This window comes from Bos grunniens, chromosome 3, assembly GCF_055505025.1.
Source record: "Bos grunniens cultivar Pamir isolate PY7600 chromosome 3, Bosgru_T2T1.0, whole genome shotgun sequence".
Classification (NCBI taxonomy): domain Eukaryota; kingdom Metazoa; phylum Chordata; class Mammalia; order Artiodactyla; family Bovidae; genus Bos; species Bos grunniens.
Genome location: NC_141167.1, coordinates 8,490,718 through 8,512,746, shown reverse-complemented (window position 1 = coordinate 8,512,746; position 22,029 = coordinate 8,490,718). Strand labels below are relative to the sequence as shown.

At 50.0% G+C, this 22,029-nt stretch overlaps 1 protein-coding gene across 1 annotated transcript in view; it reads left to right on the top strand.

The window, feature by feature from the left end:
* INPP5D (inositol polyphosphate-5-phosphatase D) overlaps window positions 1-22,029 on the top strand; it is a 137,525-nt gene that overhangs the window by 76,857 nt on the left and 38,639 nt on the right. The window contains exons 7-13 of the mRNA XM_086394204.1: window positions 2,878-2,958; window positions 3,112-3,183; window positions 4,581-4,704; window positions 15,965-16,071; window positions 17,978-18,080; window positions 20,425-20,621; window positions 21,032-21,149. Of these exons, the coding sequence (XP_086250330.1) occupies window positions 2,878-2,958; window positions 3,112-3,183; window positions 4,581-4,704; window positions 15,965-16,071; window positions 17,978-18,080; window positions 20,425-20,621; window positions 21,032-21,149 (802 nt within the window). The remainder of the gene's footprint in view (window positions 1-2,877; window positions 2,959-3,111; window positions 3,184-4,580; window positions 4,705-15,964; window positions 16,072-17,977; window positions 18,081-20,424; window positions 20,622-21,031; window positions 21,150-22,029) is intronic.

Below are 22,029 nucleotides of genomic sequence, written 5' to 3'. Positions count from 1 at the left end.
GCCATGAAGTGATGGGACCGGATGTCATGATCTTAGTTTTCTGAATGTAGAGCCTTAAGCCAACTTTTTCACTGTCCTCTTTTACTTTCATCAAGAGGCTCTTTAGTTCTATTTCTGCCATAAGGGTGGTGTCATCTGCATATCTGAGATTATTGATATTTCTCCCGGCAATCTTGATTCCAGCTTGTGCTTCATCTAGCCCAGCACTTCACATGATGCACTCTGCATGTAAGTTAAATAAGCAGGGTGACAATATACACCCTTGATGTACTCCTTTCCCGATTTGGAACCAGGCAGTTGTTCCATGTCAAGTTCTAACTGTTGCTTCTTGACCTGCATACAGATTTCTCAGGAGGCAGGTCAGGTGGTCAGGTATTCCCATCTCTTGAAGAATTTTTCAGTTTGTTGTGATCCACACAGTCAAAGGCTTTGGCATAGTCAATAAAGCAGAAGTAGATGTTTTTCTGGAATGCTCTTGCTTTTTCAATGATCCAGTGGATGTTGGCAATTTGATCTCTGGTTCCCCTGCCTTTTCTAAATCCAGCTTGAACATCTGGAAGTTCACGGTTCACATACTATTGTGCATTCTTCTACCTAACAAGGTTGTACAGGCAAAACTCCAGCTTTCTTTAATACCTTTTGTTCCAAGAACTGACTCCACTTTATTGGTAGCTTCATTTTCACTTTGTACATCTTTGCCCCAAAAGACACAGATTGCAAGAGATAATGGGAAAGATACCATCTTACCACCAGGTGACGACCAGGGTGAAGATCCAGAGTGTCTGGCGGAGGAGGAGGGGGCTTGAATCTGCTTATCTTCTTGATTCTTTTTGAGAAAAACAAGAGATCTCCCTAAAACAAGGGATCCTGTACTGTCCCACCTGCTCTCCTGCTCCATCCTTACCTGCATCTCAGCTCCACTCCAGCAAGCCCTTCCCTTGATCAATAATCACTGTAGACTGATGGGGAGCTTTATCAAGGAGCAAGGGCCAAACCAAAAAGAATTACAGAAAGTTTTGACAAATATTGACTGCCGTGATGATGGTGGTGATGGTTGTGGTGGGGGGTGGCTATAGTGGCCGCGCTGCTGATGGTTAGAAATGATGGCAATCAGTGATGGCAGAAGGAATGCACTGAAGTCGCTGGTGGGGGACTTCCCCGGTAGTCAGTGGCTAAGACTCTGCAGTGCTATTTCCAATGTCAATCCCTGGTCAGGGAACTAGGTCCCGCCTGCCGCAACTAAGCGGTCTCATGCTGCCACTAAAATATCCCGCGGGCTGCAACTAAAGATCCCACGTACTGCAAATAATACCTGGTGCAGCCAAATAAATAAATAACAATAGTTTTTAAAGATACAGTGGTCAATGGAAAAAAGTGAAAGTGTTAGTTGCTCAGTCGTGTCTGATTCTTTGTGACCCTAGGGACTATAACCCTCCAGGCTCCTCTGTCCATGGGATTCTCTGGGCAAGAATACTGGAGTGGGTAGCCATTCCCCTCTCCAGGGGAAATTGAGGTCAGAGTCTGTGTGACCTGGCTGACTTTTTGGGGGGTGGGTGGTGGTAACGGGGCAGCACCTAGTTGGTGATCACCCTCATTCTACCCTGCTTAGTGTTTGGAATAGTCCAGTCTGGTTTTCTCATCCTTCTGGAGGGTGGGGATGGTATCCTTTCAGCTCTATACCTCCAGCACCTTGGCACCCTGTCTGGCACAGAATCGAGGCTTTGTAAAGATTTCTTCTGTGAGTAAATGCTCGAGACTGTGGACTTGGTGCCAGGAAGACATGGTTTCACGTCCTGCTGTGCCTTTACTACCTGTGTGACTTCGGACATGTAACGTCAGCTCTCTGAGCCTCACACACGCATTGAACAACTTCACTGAGCATCTTCTCTGGCCAAGCCCCCAGGTCGCAGCGCTGGACACACTTCTCCTGGCCCCAGTCCTCACGGAGGTTACGTGCTAGCAGGAGAAACAGACCACAGACAGATAGACAATCAATATGATGGAGATCTAGCAGAGACGTCTGGCGCGGGTGGTCAGGGAAGACCTCTTTGTGACTCTGAGACCTGAATGGCAAGGAAGTGGCCTCCCCTGGTGACATTTATGTTTCTAGGATTCCTCAGGAAGTGTGGCTCCAGGCCATGGGCAGATCAGAAGGTTGGAGGGGTGTGGCTGGGGCTCAGGAGGTGGTCACACCAAGTCCTGAAGTGTTTAGACCATTGTTTTCTCCTGGTGGCGGGTGAGGGGGTTTGGAGCAGGGCCTGGCTGTGTTTTGGAAGTCCAGCAGAGGTGCCAGTAGATGCAGTACACGTAGGAGGGTGGAAATGCTGTGATCCAGGACAGACCTTGAGTTTTGTTTCTGTAACCGAGTAGAGGCGGTGAGAAGCCCTGGGAGAGCAGCAGATTTCGAGGGAACAGGAAAGGAAGGCGTGCTTTTAGGTCATGATAATTCTGAGATGACTGTACATATCATATCCCTGATTTCCGTACCTGCAAAGAGGGACGGTAATCCTGCTTGTGGGGTTGTTGGTGGGGAAATCAGGATGAAGCCTAAAATTGGAACCTAAAAATAATTTCAGGGTAATCCTGTTTTTGTTTCCTGGTTCAACTCATTTTGGTGAAAGGTACCAAATGATTGCTGCCTCTTTAATAAAAACACGCCGGCTCATCTGACAGTACCTGCTTCAGCAAGGATGTACAATCCAGCCATTTGGGAACACGTTTGGCATGACCTCGTAACCTCTGACCCCAGAATTTCCTCCCCTAGCTTGTCCCTCAGCCCAGAGATGCTCTGGAAGTGTGTTTTTAGGCTCAGCCTGACGCCTCTCACAGCTGGCCCTGAGCAGCCCGTCCTTACCTGCTCTTTTTCTTGCATCCCAGGTACCTGGTGAGGCCAGTCCCATCAACATGGTGGCCAAGCTCAGCCAACTGACAAGTCTCCTGTCCTCTATTGAAGATAAGGTGTGTGTTGGGGGGAGTCCTGCCGCTTCCCTGGGCTTCTCTGTGGTCCCCTCTTCCCTCGGAGAATGCCCAGGTGTCCCTGTGACCCTGTCCCAGCCCGAGCTGACTTCTCATCGCCTCCCAACCTGAAGCCTCGTGCGTTTCCGCCCACAGGTCAAGGCCTTGCTGCATGAGGGTCCGGAGTCTCCCCACCGGCGATCACTCATCCCACCAGTCACCTTTGAGGTTCGTGTCCATGGACTTGTGCTCCACGGGGTTTGTCCGGCCTTCTGGTCCCAGTGGAAGGAGGGCTCTGGGCTCAGCAGGAAGCCTGATGGCTGACTGAGAATGGAAGTCAGGAGAACCGACTCCCTGGAAAGATGAAGAAATGTTAGGATGGGTGTCTCGGTGACTCTGTGGAGCGTTCTTCATGGGGAGGATCCCATGGGAAGAGCTTCTCATTGACCCAAGACACCAAAACTTCATCCTTCTCCAAGTGGGGGCAGTGAGTGTCATCAAACAGGCGGCCCCCTGAATAGGCTGCAAAATAGTGCCTCGAGGTGGGGGTTAGCGGGAGAGAGGGGATTCCTATGATTTCTTTGGAAGTGACCGAGTTAGACTCTCCAGCCTCAAAAATGTGCTTTTCTTATATTCCCCTGACACTGTGGAGCGTCTTGGCCTGCACTGGTTCCACATTCCAAAACAGGATGGGGTGCCCACCCCCATGTCCTTCTGAGCCCTGCTGAAAATGTTGTATTAAGATGTATTGCTGGGACTTCCCCGGTGGTCCAGTGGTTAAGATTCTGTGCTTATACTACAGGGGTGAGGCTTCCACCTCTGGTTGGGGAGCTAAGATTCCACATGTGTGTGTACGCATGTCTGCTTAGTGCTCTCAGACTCTTTGGGACCCCATGGACTGGAAGCCCTCCAGGCTCCTCCATCCATGGGATTCTCCAGGCAAGAATACTGAAGTGGGTTGCCATTCCCTTCTCCAGGGGATCTCCAGGGATCGAACCCAGGTCTCCTGCATTGCAGGCAGATTCTTTACTGTCTGAGCTACTAGGGAAGCCCAGATCCACATACCTCATGGCAAAAATAATAATAATAAAATAAAAACAAAATGTACAGAGCCAAGAGATACTGCTTATAGTTGAAAGGGAAAAAAGAAGATACATGTCCATGTTCTGAGTGCCTAGACAATTGTCTTCTTCCTAATTGTCATCAGTAAATTTCATATATTGGTTGTAGCAGAGCCTGGGAGCTTCAATCTATTACTAAAATCCTCTGGAAGGAGGTGACTCATCAGATTTCTGAGTGTTGTCAGATTAATCAGCAAATAAAGCATCTTCTAGTAGCTCATCCGTCTCCTCCACCAAACCCTTTGGCAGAACAGCTGATGTGCACACAGCAGAGAAGCTGGGCTCCTTCCACATTTTAGCGATTCTCAGGAGCTGCCAGCAAAAACTCCCCCTGGGGCAAAGGAGGCTCAGAAATAGAAGCCAGAGATCCCACACGGGAGGGACACATGGCCAAGGGCCGCCCGGTCACATGGACAAGGGGCTCGTGGGTGGCGCTGAGAAAGCACCGAGAAGGGATGACCAGCACCTCTTCTTCCCCTTCCCTCCTCTTCCTTCTTTCCACAGGTGAAGGCAGAATCTCTGGGGATTCCTCAGAAACTGCAGCTCAAGGTCGATGTCGAGTCTGGGAAACTGATCATTAAGAAGTCCAAGGACAGTTCTGAGGACAAGTTCTACACCCACAAGAAAAGTAAGGCCCTTGCGTCCATAAAATCCTCGTTCTGCAGATATCCTTCCTGTGGCCGCCGGCTATGCGGAGCAGGCTGTCGGGAAAGCCAGTCTTACCAGGAGCCTTCCACCCTCTGCTGGGGTACCTCCCAGCCCCCGCCCTGCCTGTGGTGCCTCTCCAGTTCTCAGGCTCCCCTCCTGTGCCCCCTACACCTTGAGGCCTGGCCAAGATGCTCCACCTGCTTCCTCCCACTCTGGGGAAACGAGCTTACGCTTGGCCCTGGGTGGTGGTTCCGTATACGTACGTGCTCTTCCTACTAGGAGGCGGGCTGATGTGCGTGGTCATGCTTGTGCTTGGTTCAGGCCTTGCTGATCAAATCAGGGTAGCACATCCCTAGGGTAGCACAGACACAATTCAACCTGGCGTTAATGTCACAGGCTCTAAATTCAGACTGGACATTCCCAGCTCCGCCGCTTAGCACCTGTGTAACCTTGCACACGACCCTTAACCTTCCTGGGCCTCAGTTTCCTCATCTGTAAAATGGGGATGATAAGGTCCCTGTGAACTAATCCACATGGAAGTTTCCTTAGAAAAGCCTAGCACATAGGAGTCAACTCTGGGCAACTGAGGCTTTGCATTTCAAATAGTCTCATCAGTAAAATGGAAAATATTCCCACACCAAAGGCTAATGGAGAAGCTGCTGTGGGCCAAGCACTGGGGATCCTGGGCAAGCAGAACAATCAAAGACTCTGCCCATGTGGAATTTACATCCCATTGCACTGAGTGGCCAGTAAGTATGTCAGTAGGATGATTTCAGCTATTACTGAGTGCTGGAAGCCACAGGTGATGGATGGAGAATAACTGGGGCTAGGAGGCAATTTGGGGGGCAGAGTCTGGAGTTGGCAGCCTTGTCAGTGTGGATGGAAAGTGAGAGCCAGCAGTGTGGCAAGCTCAGGGAAAGAGAAAGGCTAGAGAGAGGCTCTTGGGGGCAGGACCCCTGAAGGGAAACTGAATTTTGGGGGGCAACAGAGCAGAGTGGTGGAAAATGCTGATATGGCCCTGACATCATTGCCTGGGCTCAGAGCCCCGCCTGCCAGGGAGGGGGCAGCTCCAAGCCTCAGTTTCTCCATCTGTACAGTGGGGGGGAGCCCATGTATCATCACAGCATGATACTTTCTGAGCCCCATTTCCTCACTTGATATTGGTTTATCCTCACAAGGCTGACAGATTCCCCGAGACAGTACTAAGCACCACAGACTAATCCCTTAAATAAATTTCCACCCTAACACAACATTTTGTGTTCCAGTTCAGGTTTTCAAACCCCTGAAGACAAAGTCCCTCTGGTCCATAAGCAGTGTTTTTTTTATCCTTCAGAGATTCAAAATCTGTTTAGTAGCATATAACTAGGGATGCCAGATTTAGCAAATAAAAATACAGGATACCCAGTTAAACTTGAATTTCAGATAAACAATGAAAAATTTTAGTATAAGTATGTCCCATGCAATACTTGGAACATATTTATAAAGGTATGTTTTTTTCTGAAAAGGAATCCCAGGCAATCCCAGGCATGATCAGAATCTTTTGTTGTTAATAAAGTGGTATGAGAAGAGAAAGAACAGAGAAGAAAGCAGAAAACATCACAGGAGTTTCTGTAAACAGAAAACATCACAGTGCTTAGTTTCTCAGTCATGTCTGACTCTTTGAGACGCCATGGGCTGTACCCCACCAGGCTCATCTGCCCATGAGGTTTCTCCAGGCAAAAATACTGGAGTGGGTAGCCGTTTCCTTCTCCAGGGGATCTTCCCAACCCAGAGATTGAACCCAGGTCTCCCACATTGCAGGCGGATTCTTTACCGTCTGAGCCACCAGGGAAGCCCTTGCAAAGAGTAAAGGTAAATATTTTTTCATTAAACTTGTGTTGTAGTTATGCACATATGCACATACATATAGTCATTGTATACATGTGGTTACATGAAAACTCTTTTCTTGCTATCTGGAAGTGGGGAATTCTCATCTGGTTCTGCTAGAGGCCTGGCTTGTGGGATAGATAGAATATTCTGAAGACCGTTGGAGACCATGACTGATGGCCAGAGTTGAGAAACTGGGGAAATCCAGACTCACTAGCCTTGCGAAGCAGGTGCCTGTTGGGAGCGTGGGCTCCACACTGTCTGACCTCTGCTATTTAGCCCTGAGCTGAAGTGATCTTGAGAGATTGTCCTGGGTCAGCACCACCTGCCCTGAAGCTCTTGCCAGCAGAGGTGGCAGACGGGAGCAGGTCACGGCATGTCCCACACAGGTCTCTAGGGGACACAAGCCACAGCTTCGCCCCTCTGAGAACATTGGCCTGAGCTGAGTACTCAGAGGGCAGATATTTGGCCTGACAGCCAAGCCCTGCAGATTCCTCCCATTGCCCCCAAGAAACCCTAGAGTTGGACCTCCATGGGAAATTGTTTGTTCAGCAAAAACTTGATGCCAGATGCTCTGCTGGGAACAGCAGGACAGAGGATAAGAACTTGCATAGGCTCCGAGGCTAGACTGCCCAGGTTCAGATCGAGGCTCCACTACTTCCTTGCTGTATCATGTTGGCCTAGTGGCTTAACCACTCTGTGCCTCCATTTTCTCATCTGTGAAATGGGAATAATAGTAATGTCTCATAGGCTTGTCATGAGTAGATGAGCTAATGTGTGTGAGAGTACCTCCCTGTGCCTAATAGCAGCACTGGCCCCACAGCAAAGTGTCCAGGCAGAAGCCAGGGGACGGGGGTTGCCCCATATGCATCTGCCCTGTCCTGAAACCTGCTCCTGAGTCCCACCTGGGCTGAGGCACCAAAGTCCAAGGGATGCTCTCAGGGTGGCAAGCGGATGGAAGTCTGGGGACCAGCCCTGTGCAGGAGGTGGGATACAGCCTGGAGAAGCAGGTGGATGGAGTAGGGAGGTGTCAGAAGCCCAGCCTGAAGTCTCAGGTCAGCTGCTTGTGAGCTTGATCTAGAGCCCTCTCTAGCAAGGAATGTGCAGGTTATCTAGGACCAACCAGATTGGAACTATGAATAATGGGCTACTGCACAAACGGAGTGTGGAGGGCCCACCCCAAATCCTGGTGGAGAGATAGCTGATTGAAATCGCCAAGAACTACAGTGTGTCCATGACTCTGTGGTCATGGTAGAAGCCCCTCCTGGAGTAGAGACAGAGCAGTGTCCTCAGTTTACTATTCTGTCAAATGGGTACAGTAGCATCCTGTAGGGCGGCCGTGAGTCTTAAGTAAACATCAAAGCACACAGTGCCGAGCATCTAGCAGATGCTCAATAAAATTGACTGTTACCACCATCCCCTGGAGGAGAACATGGCAGTCCACTCCGGTATTCTTGCCTGGAGAATCCCATGGACACAGGAGCCTGGAAGGTTACAGTCCGTGGGGTTGAAAAGAGTCGGATATGACTGAAGCAGCTGAGCATGAGCACCATCATCATGGTATAATTATCCCTCCAAGGCAGCTCTGAGGGAGGCAGGGAGCAGTGAGGAGGACACCGCAGGAAAGGAAGCCCCTAAACACTGGAGTGTGGCGGCTGTCATACTCACAGAGTTGGGGTCACAGGGCAGGGGCAGGACTGATCCATCCACTGCCAACCTGGGCAGGAGAACCAGGAACTTACTGAAGGTGTGAGCACGGAGGACTCATGAGAGATCAGCTTAGAACTCTAAGTTCCTCTTCACTGTCATGGAGACTGACTTAGAACTGAAAGGGGTGGACCCAACTTTGATAAGAGGAAACGGAAGCCTCAGATGAGTAAGGAGATTGTCAGAGAGTGCCCGCTTGCTTGAGGTTTCTGAATTAAAAGAAACGCCTGTCAGGATTCTGAGAAGCACTGGGAATTCTTGTCAGTTAATTCAATGGACGTTTTTCTTTTGAACATCTCCTGTGGGCCAGCCCTGAGTTTGGCCCTCCCTCCAAGAATCTGTGGTTTAGGAGGGAAAGCTGACGTGAGCATGTATTACAGCGTGTGTCAGATGTGAGCTTAGCCCTGGAGGAGGACTGATTAGCTCTGTTGGTAAGGTGGTGCAGAGATGCCTCCCACCACAGAGGTGGCTCTGTCTGGGGCTTTGAAGGCTGAATAGGAATTCAAGTATGTGGTAGGGGAGGGGAGGGCACTTGGACTCAGAGAATGGCATGTGCAAGGAATGCCTCAGGATGTTAGGGAAATCAAATGTCACTTGCTGTGGCCCTGGAGGGAAGAGCAGTGGGGCATGGGGTCCCAGATGTGGGCAGGGCCTTGAATGCAGAGTAAGAGTTGGAGATGTTCTCCTGGGGGCTGGGAAGCATGGACGGGTTTACCATCTGGGGGGTGAGTGTACACTTTTGTGGCTTGTGAACACTGGGGAGGTGCCATGAGATCCTGGAGTGGGGATAGAGCTGAGCTGGAGACCAGTGGCCCTGAGAAAACCCAGCTGGAGTCCAGAATGAACTACTGTGGTATGGGTCTGTGAGCCCTTAAAAGAGAAGCACAGATGCCCTGGGCTTGCCAGCCAGCTGTCTGCGGCCTCACCAGCCTGGCTCCTGTCTTCCCTCAGTGTCAATGGGGCTTGGCTCATCCTCTGTCATGGCACCTGTCATATCAGATCACAATTACTGTTCACAAGTCCCCTCCCTCAAAGAGTGGGGTCTTCCCCTCACTCATCCTGGAATCCACAAGTTCTCGCACAGGACCTGGTTTCCGGTTGGTGTGTGCTCAGTGATTGCCAATTGAGCACTGGTAATGTCACTTATAAATTCCTGACCCCTCCACCATCAATGTGGGCTCCACAGGGCCCAGGAGGGTGGGGTGGGCGGTCTTTGTCCACTGTTAAATTCCCAAAATCTAGAACAGTGCTTGGCACAGAATACGTGATCAATAAACACATACTGAGTGCACGAATGAATGAATGACTGTGAGGCCAGTGAAAGAACACAGTTCATGTGGCTGTGTGTTTCGGTGGCTTCTTTGCAGCGGGTACTAGCGAGGCAGCGTGCCTCAGGGACAAGGGGCTCTGGGTAAACCACATTCACGTCTGCGGCCAGTAATGGTGTGACGCTGAGCGAGTGACTGAACTACTCCAAGCCTCCGTGTTCACGTCTGTAAAGTGGATTCCTATAGGGCTGCTGTGAGGGCTGGTGAGATGAGGCGTGTCCTTAGCAGTCCTGACGCAGTCAGATTCCAATCGTGGTGATTATTGTAAAGTGCTGCCCTCTTGGAGGAACTCTCTGACTGCAGGTGTTGGAGCTTCCTTGCCTTGTTCTGGTCACCACGTTCCTTAGTAGCTCTGGCATCAAGGTCTCCCACAAGTAAGAAAGGCCAGCTGCCACGTAAGGAAATCATAATGTTCTCACTCACTGAGCAGCTACAACCTGCGGAGTGCTGGAGGTGTGAAGCTGAGCTAACCGGGTGTGCTCTTAGCCCCGAGGGAGGTTACATCCAAGGAAGGGTCAGGGAGAGAAAGAAACGAGTACACAAACCAGGAAGGCATCAGGGAGTGGTAAACTCTTCGTCTGGGAACTTAAATAGGAGGACACGCCAGTCATGGAGAAAATGACAAAATGCCGTTGGAGTTGACAGTTGAGCATCAAGAAGATACTGGCTATGCAAAAACCAGGGGCAGAGGCCCTTGGGCAGAGGTTTCAAGGAGTCAGCAAGTTCCAAGTGTGAGGAGGTGGGGAGGCTGGAGCACAGGTGGTGCAGAGATTGGGCACTTGGTGCCCACCATGGGGCCTCGGTGACCCAGGATGGTCTCTAAGTGCAATGCGCCACCAGTGAGTGCCTAGTCGCTCAGTCATGTCCAACTCTTTGCAACCCCATGGAGTGCAGCCCGCCAGGCTCCTCTGTCCACGAGGATTCTCGAGGCAAGAATACTGGAGTGGGTTGCCATGTCCTACTCTAGGGGATCTTTCTGACCCAGGGATCAAACACAAGTCTCCCACATTGCAGGCATTAAAGAAGTTTTAAGCAGGAGCATGGTGTGATCTGCCTTTAAAATGAACTCTAGCTGCTGTGCTGAGAATAAGTGATGGCAGGAGGCAGGCAGACATGCAGAGACCAATTAAAGGGCTGTGACAGCGAGGCAAGAGGTGGTGGTGGCTTGAGATGGGGAAAAATGGACAGACTGGGAATGTTCTGGAGGTGTGCTCACTCAGTTATGTCCACCCCGTGGACTGTGGCCTGCATCTGTCCATGGGATTCTCCAGGCAAGAATACTGAAGTTGGTAGTCATTCCTTCTCCAGAGGATCTTCGCAATCCAGGAATAGAACCCGGGCCTTCTGCATTGCAGGCAGATTCTTTACCATCTGAGCCAACCAGGGAAACCCAAAAGTGAAAATGTTAGTTGCTCAGTCCTACCTAACTCTTTGTGACCCCATAAACTATAGCCCACCACGCTCCTCTGTCCATGGAGTTCTCCAGGCAAGAATACTGGAGTGGGTAACCATTCCTTCTCCAGGGGATCTTCCCAACCCAGGGACTGAACCTGGGTCTCCTACATTGTAGGCCCATTCTTTACTGTCTGAGCTACCAGGGGAGCCTGTGATCTACAGGTTCTGGGGGTAGACCTGCCCATACCTAATAATAGATGAGATGGAGAGGGACAAGGGGTGGGAACAAGTGGGTCACTTACTGAACCTGCTAACACTCATATTAATATTAATAACACTAATCGGGACTTCCCTGATACCTCAGTTGGTAAAGAATCTGCCTGCAATGCAGGAGACCCTGGTTCGATTCCTGGGTCAGGAATATCCGCTAGAGAAGGGATGGGCTACCCACTCCAGTATTCTTAGGCTTCCCTTGTGGTTTAGCTGGTAAAGAATCCACCTGCAATGCAGGAGACCTGGGTTCCGTCCCTGGGTTGGGAAGATTCCCTGGAGAAGGGAAAGGCTACCCACTCCAGTATTCTGGCCTGGAGAATTCCATGGACTGTATAGTCCATGGAGTCACAAAGAGTCAGACACGACTGAGCAGCTTTCACTTTAATACTAATTCTGAGCCAGCAAGACCTCACATCCCAGGGAAGCCACACGGTCCTACAAGTAGATGTGAAGGAAATCCATACGTTTAGAGGTAAGGAGACACAGCCTAACAGCAGCAGATTTGGAAGAGTTCGGGCATTCCAGTAGTGGGTAAGACTCATGCCGTGGCACATTTACCACTGCTGATAAGGCCGATGGGCTTTCTGAGAGCAGGGAACCCCCACGATTTCCCTTGAGTGAAACTTCAGCTCAAGAGGGTAGCTGAACACACACAGGATTGTCTTTTCCCTTCGTAAAGGCAAAACTCAGAGGGACAAAGAAAACAGGAAAGAAAATGAGGGCAACACAATTCTGAAAAGTGATGGATCATGATAACCATGCCATAGGAACCAAAACAGCTAAATTTTAAATGTATCATAGGAAAAGCTGAGACGCCTGACTCACACCACAGAACCACAAAGGGCTGAGGAATTGATAGCATCGGGGCGCCTGGAGTGAGGGTGAAGCTGGGGTTATAAACAGCAGGATTGGATACAAATCTTTTTAAAGACTTAGACCCACCAGCTCCCCGTCCATTCCACACAGCCAGTGGCTTCCCCTCACACGTTAGGCAGAAGACCTAAAGTTTGAGGAGGTTAGGAACTGGGAGACCCGGGCATGGTGAGGGTGGAGGAATCTACCAAATACAGAGGACTCAACAACAGGTATTTCTGAATGCTGAGATGCCAGCCTGTATCCTTACCCAGCTTGGGATGCTGCCAGCCAGGCCAACTACCTGCAGGCAGGAAGATGACCAACCCAGGAACAAAAATCCAAAGACACTGCCATGAAGAGGTTCCCCATGAATCAGCCCATGAGATCACCCCATGGAGAAACCTTGCTGGACAGTCCCCACTGTCACAGTTGGGACCCAAGGACCCCCAGTCATTGGAGGGAAGCCTGCAATAGGAGAAGACTCAAGGCAGAAATAAGCAAAAAGACAAACTTGGAGAAAATAAATTATGATGGTTTACAAGAAACTGGGCCGTGAAACCAGAACAGAATGCTATTCAAGGAACATTCAGAGAACAAAATAAAAGTGAAGAAAAAGGAGGAGGAGGAAGGGAGTGGAAGGAGATTGGTAAGAAGAAATAAAACATTATAGCAGAATTTTTTTCAGAAAATTTTAAAATAAAAACTCAAAGGAAGGGTGGAAAGATAAAATTGAGGAAAACTCCCAGAAAGTAGAACAAAAGGATAAAAGGAAGGAAAATAGGAGAGAAGAGGTTTTTAACAATTAGAAGACCAGTCCAGGAGATCCAGTACCAACATAATCAGTCAGTCAGAGAAAACACGGAAATGGTGAGAAATTTCATTAAAGAAATAATTCAAGACAGGTCCTCAGGACTGAACACCACCAGTTTCCAGACTAAAAACGGCCCACCATATTCCAACATAGCCTGAGGCATAGCAGTGTTGAAAAGTCTCACAATACTGGATTCTAAGAAAAGATCCCCAAAACTTCAAAGCAAAAGATAGATTACAGACTGTGTCACGGGTCCCCAGTGCTTCCCGGGTGGCTCAGTGGTAAAGAATCCACCTGCCAATGCAGGAGACATTAAAGGGCTTGGGTTTGATCCCTGGGTCAGGAAGATCCCCTGGAGAAGGAAATGGCAACCCACTCCAGTATTCTTGCCTGGGAAATCCCATGGGCAGAGGAACCTGGTGGGCTACAGTCCATGGGGTCGCAAAGGAATTGGACATGGCTTAGTGACTAAAGAACAACAACATGGGTCCCCAAGATCATATGTAGGTTAACTGAGTCTCTGGGAAAATTCCCAGGACTCAGCATGGAGTCATATCGCTGTGATTCACTGCGGTTGAAAGGACACAGAGTATAGTCAGCAAAAGGAAAGGATGCCTGGGGTGAAGTCCAGGAGAGACCAGGCAGCAGCTTCCAGAAGCCCCTCCCCTCGGAGGCACATAGCACGAGCTGAATTCATCCCTCGCTGAGTTGTGACAACACGTGTGAAATGCCATCTACCAGGGGTGCTTGTTAGGGACTCAGCATCCCAGGATTTCACTGGGGGCTGGTCACAGGGGAATAAATAGATGGGGAAACAGTGGCAGACTTTATTTTGGGGGGCTCCAGAATCACTGCAGGTGGTGACTGCAGTGAAATGAAAAGATGCGTACTCCTTGGAAGGAAAGTTACGACCAACCTAGACAGCATATTAACAAGCAGAGACATTATTACTCTGTCAACAGAGGCCCATCCAGTCGAGGATGTGGTTTTTCCAGTAGTCATGTAGGGATGTGAGAGTTGGACTATGAAGAAAGTTGAGCACCGAAGAATTGATGCTTTTGAACTGTGGTGTTGGAGAAGACTCTTGAGAGTCCCTTCGACTTCAAGGAGATCCAACCAGTTCATCCTAAAGGAGATCAGTCCTGAATATTCGTTGGAAGGACTGATGTTGAAGCTGAAACTCCAATACTGTGGCCACTTGATGTGAAGGGCTGACTCACTTGAAAAGACCCTGATGTTGGGAAAGATTGAAGGTGGGAGGAGAAGGGGACAACAGAGGATGAGACGGTTGGATGGCATCACTGACTCAATGGACGTGAGTTTGAGTAAACTCCGGGAGTCGGTGATGGACAGGGAGGCCTGGCGTGCTGCAGTCCATGGGGTCGCAAAGAGTCGGACACAACTGAGTGACTGAACTGAACTGAGCTGGTCGCCTAGTCACCTTCAGCCTGGTACACACCCAGAGTCCAGACTCTCAGGGGAAGCCCAGTTAGTGTTGGTTGCTCAGCTGTGTCTGACTCTTTGTGACCCCATGACTGTAGCCCAGGAGGAAAACTAGTATTCAGCATAAACCACACTGTTCGTACAGGTAGCACAGGCATAGTGAGTTGCTCTTAGTTCCTGGCATGCTGGGGACCCTTCTCAAATCCAAAGTCCTGGATGCCAACCAAGGCCACCTTCAAGCAAACTCTCCCAGGACAGCAGTCAGGCCTTCCTGGGAACTCTTCTGCATGTAGGCGGATCGGAATGACATTTTATGTCTCAGTAGTAATGCTGCGAACCAGAAATGATGGAGCAGGGTCTCGAGAGCCCTGAGGAAAATTATTCCCAACTTAGAGCTGTGTCAGGGAAGTGCGAGTATAGCGTTTTCAGGCATTCGAAGCCTCCAAAAGTGTCTCGCCCCATCCCCTTTCTTGGAAAGCTGCTAGAGATGTTGCTCTACCAAAATGAAGGTGTAAGCTGAGGAAGAGGAAGACATGGGGATCCAATACAAGTGAGACAGGGGTGAATGGATTTCCTGGATGATGGAGAGGGCGGGCCCTAAGTCATGGCTCTGCATCAGACCTTGAGGTCACTGGTCTGCAGAGAAGACCCAGAGGCCCTGGGAGAGAAACCGGCAGGGCATTGAAACTGATGAAAGCTCTTGGCCTCACGGCAGAGAGAATTACAGAGGGAGAGTGAGGACCAATGGAAAAATATGGCAATTAACTCCAGGAAAAAACAGAAAGTTGTGTAGGAAAAAGAAAGCAGTCGAGGCTTGTCTGTCAAGAGCAGTCCCATAATAACAAACACGGAATGCTTATCCAGCCAAAATGACGATGTAATTATTAGAGGGATGGTGGAGACACTGAAATTGTACACGGACAGGGGGAGGGGAATGGTGAGGTGGGGAAAGAGGCTGTAAACGTGAAAGAGAGCTAAATCTTCATCCTCTGTGGTGGGAAGTCCATATGTAATAGGAAGTACGTAAGACTGAAACACCAGGAAGTAGCAATATAAGCATCTTTTTGAAAGACACGAAGTATTAATAACATTCACAACAAAAAAATCCATTCAGGGAATTGAAAGTGAGTGCCTCTAGGGAGCAGGACACTGGAGGGAGGTGGAGTTGGGAAGTACTATTGTTCATAATGATTTGAGCCTCTTTTAATCATTGACAGAAGCACAAATATTTAATTTTTCATTTAGATATAAATTGCAAACAAGCACAAGAAGGAAGGGAGGAAGAGAAGGAAGGGAGAGAGGGAGGGAGCTGAAAAGATGGACAGGCACGCTGTCTCTGCCCTGATCAGGCCACCTCCTCCCATTCCAGGCTCCACCCTTCCCAACCCTGAGCTCCTCCCTGGAAGAGCAGCAAGGAGCAAGAATCTGGGAGACCAGGCACAGATTTGGTGCTCAGCCTGGGCCCGGAAAAGTCAGACTGCTGAGGTCAGGTGCCAGAGTGCCCTGGAGACTCTTCACGTGTTGGAGGATAATGAGAAAAGTAAATTTCCATCCCTCTTAAGTCCTGCAGCTCATCAAGTCTCAGAAGTTTCTGAACAAGTTGGTGATCCTGGTGGAAACAGAGAAGGAGAAGACCCTGCGGAAGGAGTACGTTTTTGCTGACTCCAAAGTAAGTGACCACAAAGCCCTAGGACGAGCCAGGAGGGGAGTGAGGGAGGCATGGTTTCTGAGGCTTGCTGGGTGCCTGGAAGTGGGTACCAGGTACCGTCAGCTCGCTCAACTCTCACACCCACTTCCCACCTGAAGCCAAGCCCAGGAAGGTGGAGGGAATGCAGGCCAGCTAGTAGCCCCATCTGCAACCTCTGCCAGCACGCCAGCCTGTGGAAGAGTGCCTCCTTTATCATCCATGTCTTACCAGCGCTGAGCCCCCTAGGGAGGCTTTGAGCTTCCCTGGGATGCACCTGGAGGCCCTCGGAGACACCCCAGATTTAAATCTGAGTCTCAACCAGCACCCCTTCCATTTCTACACTTGCACAGCCCCCAAGCAGAAGTGAGATTCCCTACCAGGTCTGGCTGCTGGAATAAGAGGTGGGTGGGCTGATGGAGAAACTTGGGATCTGGGCGTTGTGGGGGCCTCTGTACAGACAGAGTCTCTGACCTGAGCCCTCCCCTCACACGTGCCATCCAGGTGCAGAAACCCAGCATTGCGGCCCTGCTGTTTATCCTGCAAGCGTGTGGCTCCGCTGAGCCAGGCACGGGGCTCCCAGCACGTCAAGGGTGGCTGACTGTGTCGGCCCCGCGGTGGAGGGACAGGGCTCCTGGCACGGGCCCACGGGGACTGCCCCATGGAGTGCTGGAACCTGGCTGTGTCTACCTGTGTGGCAGGGGAGAGCTGATAGGAGGCCAGTGGGGACTCTGTGGGCCCCAGAATTAGCTGAGAGGGTGAAAAGGACTGAGAGGAATGATCGAGAAGGAACTGGGGAGAAACAAGGAAGTGAGTTCCAGACAGGTGGGGGACGCATCGTGCTGGGCACATGGGCAGAGGTCCAAAACCCACTTGTGCTCATGGTCACATGCTCAGAAGATGAGGTACAAGGGTAAACCGAGGCACGTAGTTCTGAGCTGTCCCTAGACGCAGATTTCCCATACAGACAGCCACCGTAATTCTCAGTGAGCTGCTTTCTTCAGCTGCAACTTAGATTTGCAATTAAATTAGACTGAATGATAGGAGATTGCCATCTACAGAGGTCTGAGACCGTCAAACATGGCTAATTTCACATGGTGCAGCCGAAAACTCTGGGGCACACTTGGTTCGCCCGCCTCTGCTATTGAACGGTAAGCTACTAGACGGCCACGTCCACTCTGTGCCCTGCTGTGTACAGGACAACAGAGTGAAGCCTACAGGGAAGGACAGCCTTCGTGGGGTCTTTTCTTTCTCGTTAGTTTCTTTCATTTAAATTTTCTTTCATTACATGAGTAATCTAATTCTTATTGGTAAAAAATAACTGATACAAATAAAAAGTTTAAAATAGAAAACACTCATATACACTAGTAATCCTTGGATTCTATCTTTCAGGATGGTTTTTGTGTGTGTTTTGAAAAATACAAATGCAATGGTGCTGTTCATAGCTTTTTGTCAATTGGCTTTTCATGCCAAACAATGTATCTCGACCATCCACCCTTGTTGATGAAGTGTTTTTGCACCCAAATTTTTAAAATCTGTGGTCTTCTGGCCTATGGATGACCCATAAAACATTTAGCAATTCCCCTCCTAGGGCTGGACACGAAGGCCTCTAGGATTTTCTGTGTTGAAACACATGCTTCTGTCCCCATGATGTGGTCGGGTCTTCGCAGGGTCCCTGGTTCTTTCCTTAGTCGGGTCCTTGCAGAGGAAGGTCGGGGTTAGAGAAAAGCCTCTCTCTTAAGACCTCAGGCACGTATTTCCAGATGGCTCTGCTGGAAGTCGGCACTGATCCGCTCTCCCCCCAGTTTTCTCAAAGCTGACCAGTCCTTTGAAAGTGTCATGTGCAGGGAGGCGGAGGCCTTTCTGAGTCTGTCTGCCCTTCAATCCCTAGAAGAGAGAAGGCTTCTGCCAGCTCCTCCAGCAGATGAAGAACAAGCACTCGGAGCAGCCGGAGCCTGACATGATCACCATCTTTATCGGCACCTGGAACATGGGTGGGTCCGCCTGCCGCCCTGCCTCCCGGTCCCGCTCAAGGGCTCTGCTTTGCTGCCTCGGGCACCCTCGCCCCACCCCCAGCCCCTAGATATGGGTACCCATCCTGAGACCAGAGGCAAAAGAAAGGAGCGCTGGGATTCTCAGCCGCCAAGTGCAGCTGAAAGGGGTTACGTACGTAGTTGCCAGAAATGGAAAGTTTTAGGTAAAGAGTTTGAATATATAGGTGAACGGGCCCTTGGGCACCTTCCGGCCTTGGGCAACTCGCCGAGGGGCTTCAGGCCTGGAAGAAGGAACCTCCTCTTTGATTTGGGCTGCCAGATTTATTGAGCGAGAAAGAGGAAAAAAAGATGATGCCCAGCTGAATTTGAATTTCATGTAAACAACAAATTATTTTTTAGTATAAGAATTTAGCTAGAAATACATAACTGTGTGTGCTCAATTGTTCAGTCGTGTTTGACTCTTTTGCTGTCCCATGGACTGTAGCCGACCAGGCTCCTCTGTCCATGGAATTTTCCAGGCAAGACGAGTATGGAGTGGGTTGCCATTGCCTTCTCCAGCGGATCTTCTCGGCCTAGGGATTGAACCCGTGTCTCCTGCATTGGCAGGTGGATTCTACCACTGAGCCCCCTGGGAAGCAGAAATACATACTAAATATATATTAAGCTAAATATATATGCTATGTATATTTACATACTAATATATACCAAGTATAATATCTTAAATAAATTAATGTACTATAGTATACTGAATATAATTACACTAAATAATTATTTAGTATAACAGTTCAGTTAGAAGTGCAAATATACACCAAATATCCATTGTGCTAAACATGCATAGTGTATACTCAGGTGCTAATACACATTTTTATACTAATATGAGTTATACTAAGTAACTACTTAGTTTAAATATTCAGTTAGAAATTTTAAAAAATTAAGTAGATACAGAAGTTCCAGTCAATTTGAATTTTAGATAGTTACTGCACGGTACATACTTATTCCAAAAAGTATCCATTGTTTATCTGAAATTTGAATTTAACTGGGCATGTCTCCCCCACTTTGGTCTGGAGCAGAATCAGGGCCACCGCCCTCCCGACGCAGTAGACTAGTCACCTGGGAGGAAGTGGCTGAGCAGAGGGAGTGGGAATCTGAATGAAAAAGCTACATGGGACCCCTGGCCTGTCGCTGGGTGGAAGATGGGCTGGACTCAGGGAACTCAGGAGAGTTGCCCCCGTCCTGGTTGCACTAGCCTCAGCTTCCCCAGGTCTTCATGCCCAGAAACCCGAAGAGTCACAGCCACGCTGAAGTATTGGGTTGGTAAAAAAATCTCATTTGGGTTTTACTGGAACGAACTTTTTGGTCAACCCAACAGAATGCGGGCCTAGTTCCTGTGTCCCTCAGTCTCAGCCACTGTTTCTCATTGGCCGCCTGAGTCCCTCAGCTCTCACACCCAGGGTTTCATGCACACAGGTGCCTGGCCCTTTCCCCTCTTTCCTTCTGCAAGCATGGAAATCTTTGATTTGGCTGTGCACCGTCCAGGTGAACAGCTGCAGACATGCCCTTCACATGCCATGGAAGGAGCTGACTGGGGCAGCGTGGGAGGGTCTCCCGAGCAGAGACCACCAGGCCCCAGGGCTTATGTTCCCACGCTGAATCACAGTGGGAGTAGAGGTCAGGTCACTCCAGTTCTTGGCTTCTTGGCAGTCGTGAGCCAGGACAGTTTTCTCTCTGGGGGTAAAAAAAAGTGGACTCAACCTCCAAGATTTGGGGGGAAATAAATCTTTATCATTGTTTCTTTATTGAGCTGTTTAGGCTCAAGTTTTCCAATGGCAGTGGAGGTGGGCCGGGAGTAGGGGCTCCAGGCTCTTCGGTTCCTCTGGCTGACTCCTGCACGGCCTCTCTCAGTGTTCGGCTGAGATCTCTCTTGTGCAATGAGAGCGTTGCTGTCTCCTAACTGTGGGTTAGAAGGCTCCATCCTAAACCTGTCAGCTGACAGCACTGTCTCAGTGGAGACAATGGAGAGTAATCTCCTCAAGGCCTGTGTCCCAGTTACACTATAGCCCCAAAGACTAGGACAGTGGCTGACATCTGTGCTATGAGTTCAAGTTGCTATGTGGAATCTTCGAGTGTTTCTGGCCTTTGAAACTTAATGCTGTCTTTACAAAGCAATGTAACATCCTGGGACACGATAGTGCCTCGCTCTGTACCTAAGGTACTTCGTTGGGCGGCCTGACTGGTTTTCAGGGACTATGTGACCCCCTGCCCCACCCCCATGTTTCCCCTGCGTCTGTTCTGACTGCTCCTGATGTACCTTTGACTCACTTGGTGTTGGGTTTTGCTGTTGAAGGTAACGCCCCCCCTCCCAAGAAGATCACGTCCTGGTTTCTCTCCAAGGGGCAGGGAAAGACGCGGGATGACTCAGCTGATTACATCCCCCATGACATCTACGTGATCGGGACCCAGGAGGACCCCCTGGGAGAGAAGGAGTGGCTGGAGATACTCAAACACTCCCTGCAAGAGGTCACCAGCATGACCTTTAAAACAGTGAGTGGTGGCCGTGGCCCCAGGTGGGACACCTGGGCAGTGGACCTGGCAAGTTGGGAGCATCTTGGGGGCAAGAGTGTGCTCAGTGGTCCCCCTGCCGTTCAGGGCCAGAGAGGCTCACCTGCATCCAATGATTAATGGTGTCCCTGGGCGTTGCTGATCACTGGGGTGGTCCCTCTCCCTTGCCCGAGCTTGTAGGTAACCTTTACTTCCTCGAAATCTAGTCAGTGCTGGCCCTATCTTTAAGACAACTTTGCGTCATCTGTGAAGCATCCTTAGGGGTCCCCTAAAGTATAGGGATGACCGGCAGGCCGCCCCACACCTGAGAGCGAGGGCTGGGTGTGAAACTCTTGCTCTGGGGTCAAGCACTGTGTCCTGGCCCAGGGTCACAGCACTGTTCCCCCCGCCAGATCGCCATCCACACCCTCTGGAACATCCGCATCGTGGTGCTGGCCAAGCCGGAGCACGAGAACCGGATCAGCCACATCTGCACCGACAACGTGAAGACAGGCATCGCCAACACGCTGGGTGAGCCGGGGTGGGGGGTGTGTTCTGCGTAAGCTCATTTCTGCCCACACTCGCGTGTCTATCCCTTCTGGGATGGGTGGTCCTCCCAGCCTCCACGTGCTCCGGATGGTCCTCCCAGACTACATGCACCCGGGGTCTACCCCAGTGCTTCTGAGGATCTGCCAGAATGCTGTTGTGACTCAACACCTCTCAGGAGGAGCCCAACATTCTTGTGTTTCCGACGAACTCCCAGTGGTGTCAGGGCCGCTGGCTGACAGACCCCACCTTGAGTATCAGGGATCAAGGACAGGGGTCAACAGCCGTGCTGTGAAGGGTCAGGAAGTAAATATGTTAGGCTTTTCAGTCCATGCGCAATTTCTCAGCCCTGCTGCCGTCACACGAGAGCAGCTGCAGACAACAGCAACTTGGAAGATCACGGCTGTGTTCTAGAGAACTGTTACCTACCAACAGGTGGAGGCTTGATTCGGCCCCTGGTCTAGACCTAGACAGACTCAGGTGGAGGTGGAAACGCTGCTATCAGCCGTGAGCCAGTGGGACCAGTCAGGCTGCTTCAGAGAACTGACACAGATGCGGAGGGCTGCATATGTATGTGTGTGAGTGTGTGTGTGTCTGAGTCTGTGTGTATTTGTGAGTGTGTGTGTGTGTAAGAGAGTATGTGAGTCTGAATGTGAATGTGTATGTGAGTTTTTTGTGTCTTTTCAGTCTGTCTGTGTGTGTTTGTGAATTTGTCAGTCTGTGAGTGTGTGTGTGAGTCTGTGTCAATGTGTCTGTGAGTGTGAGTCTGTCTGTGTGTCTGTCAGTCTGTGTATGTGTCTGTCAGTCTATATGTATGAATGTGACTCTGTCAGTCTGTATGTGTAAGTGCGAGTCTGTCATTCTG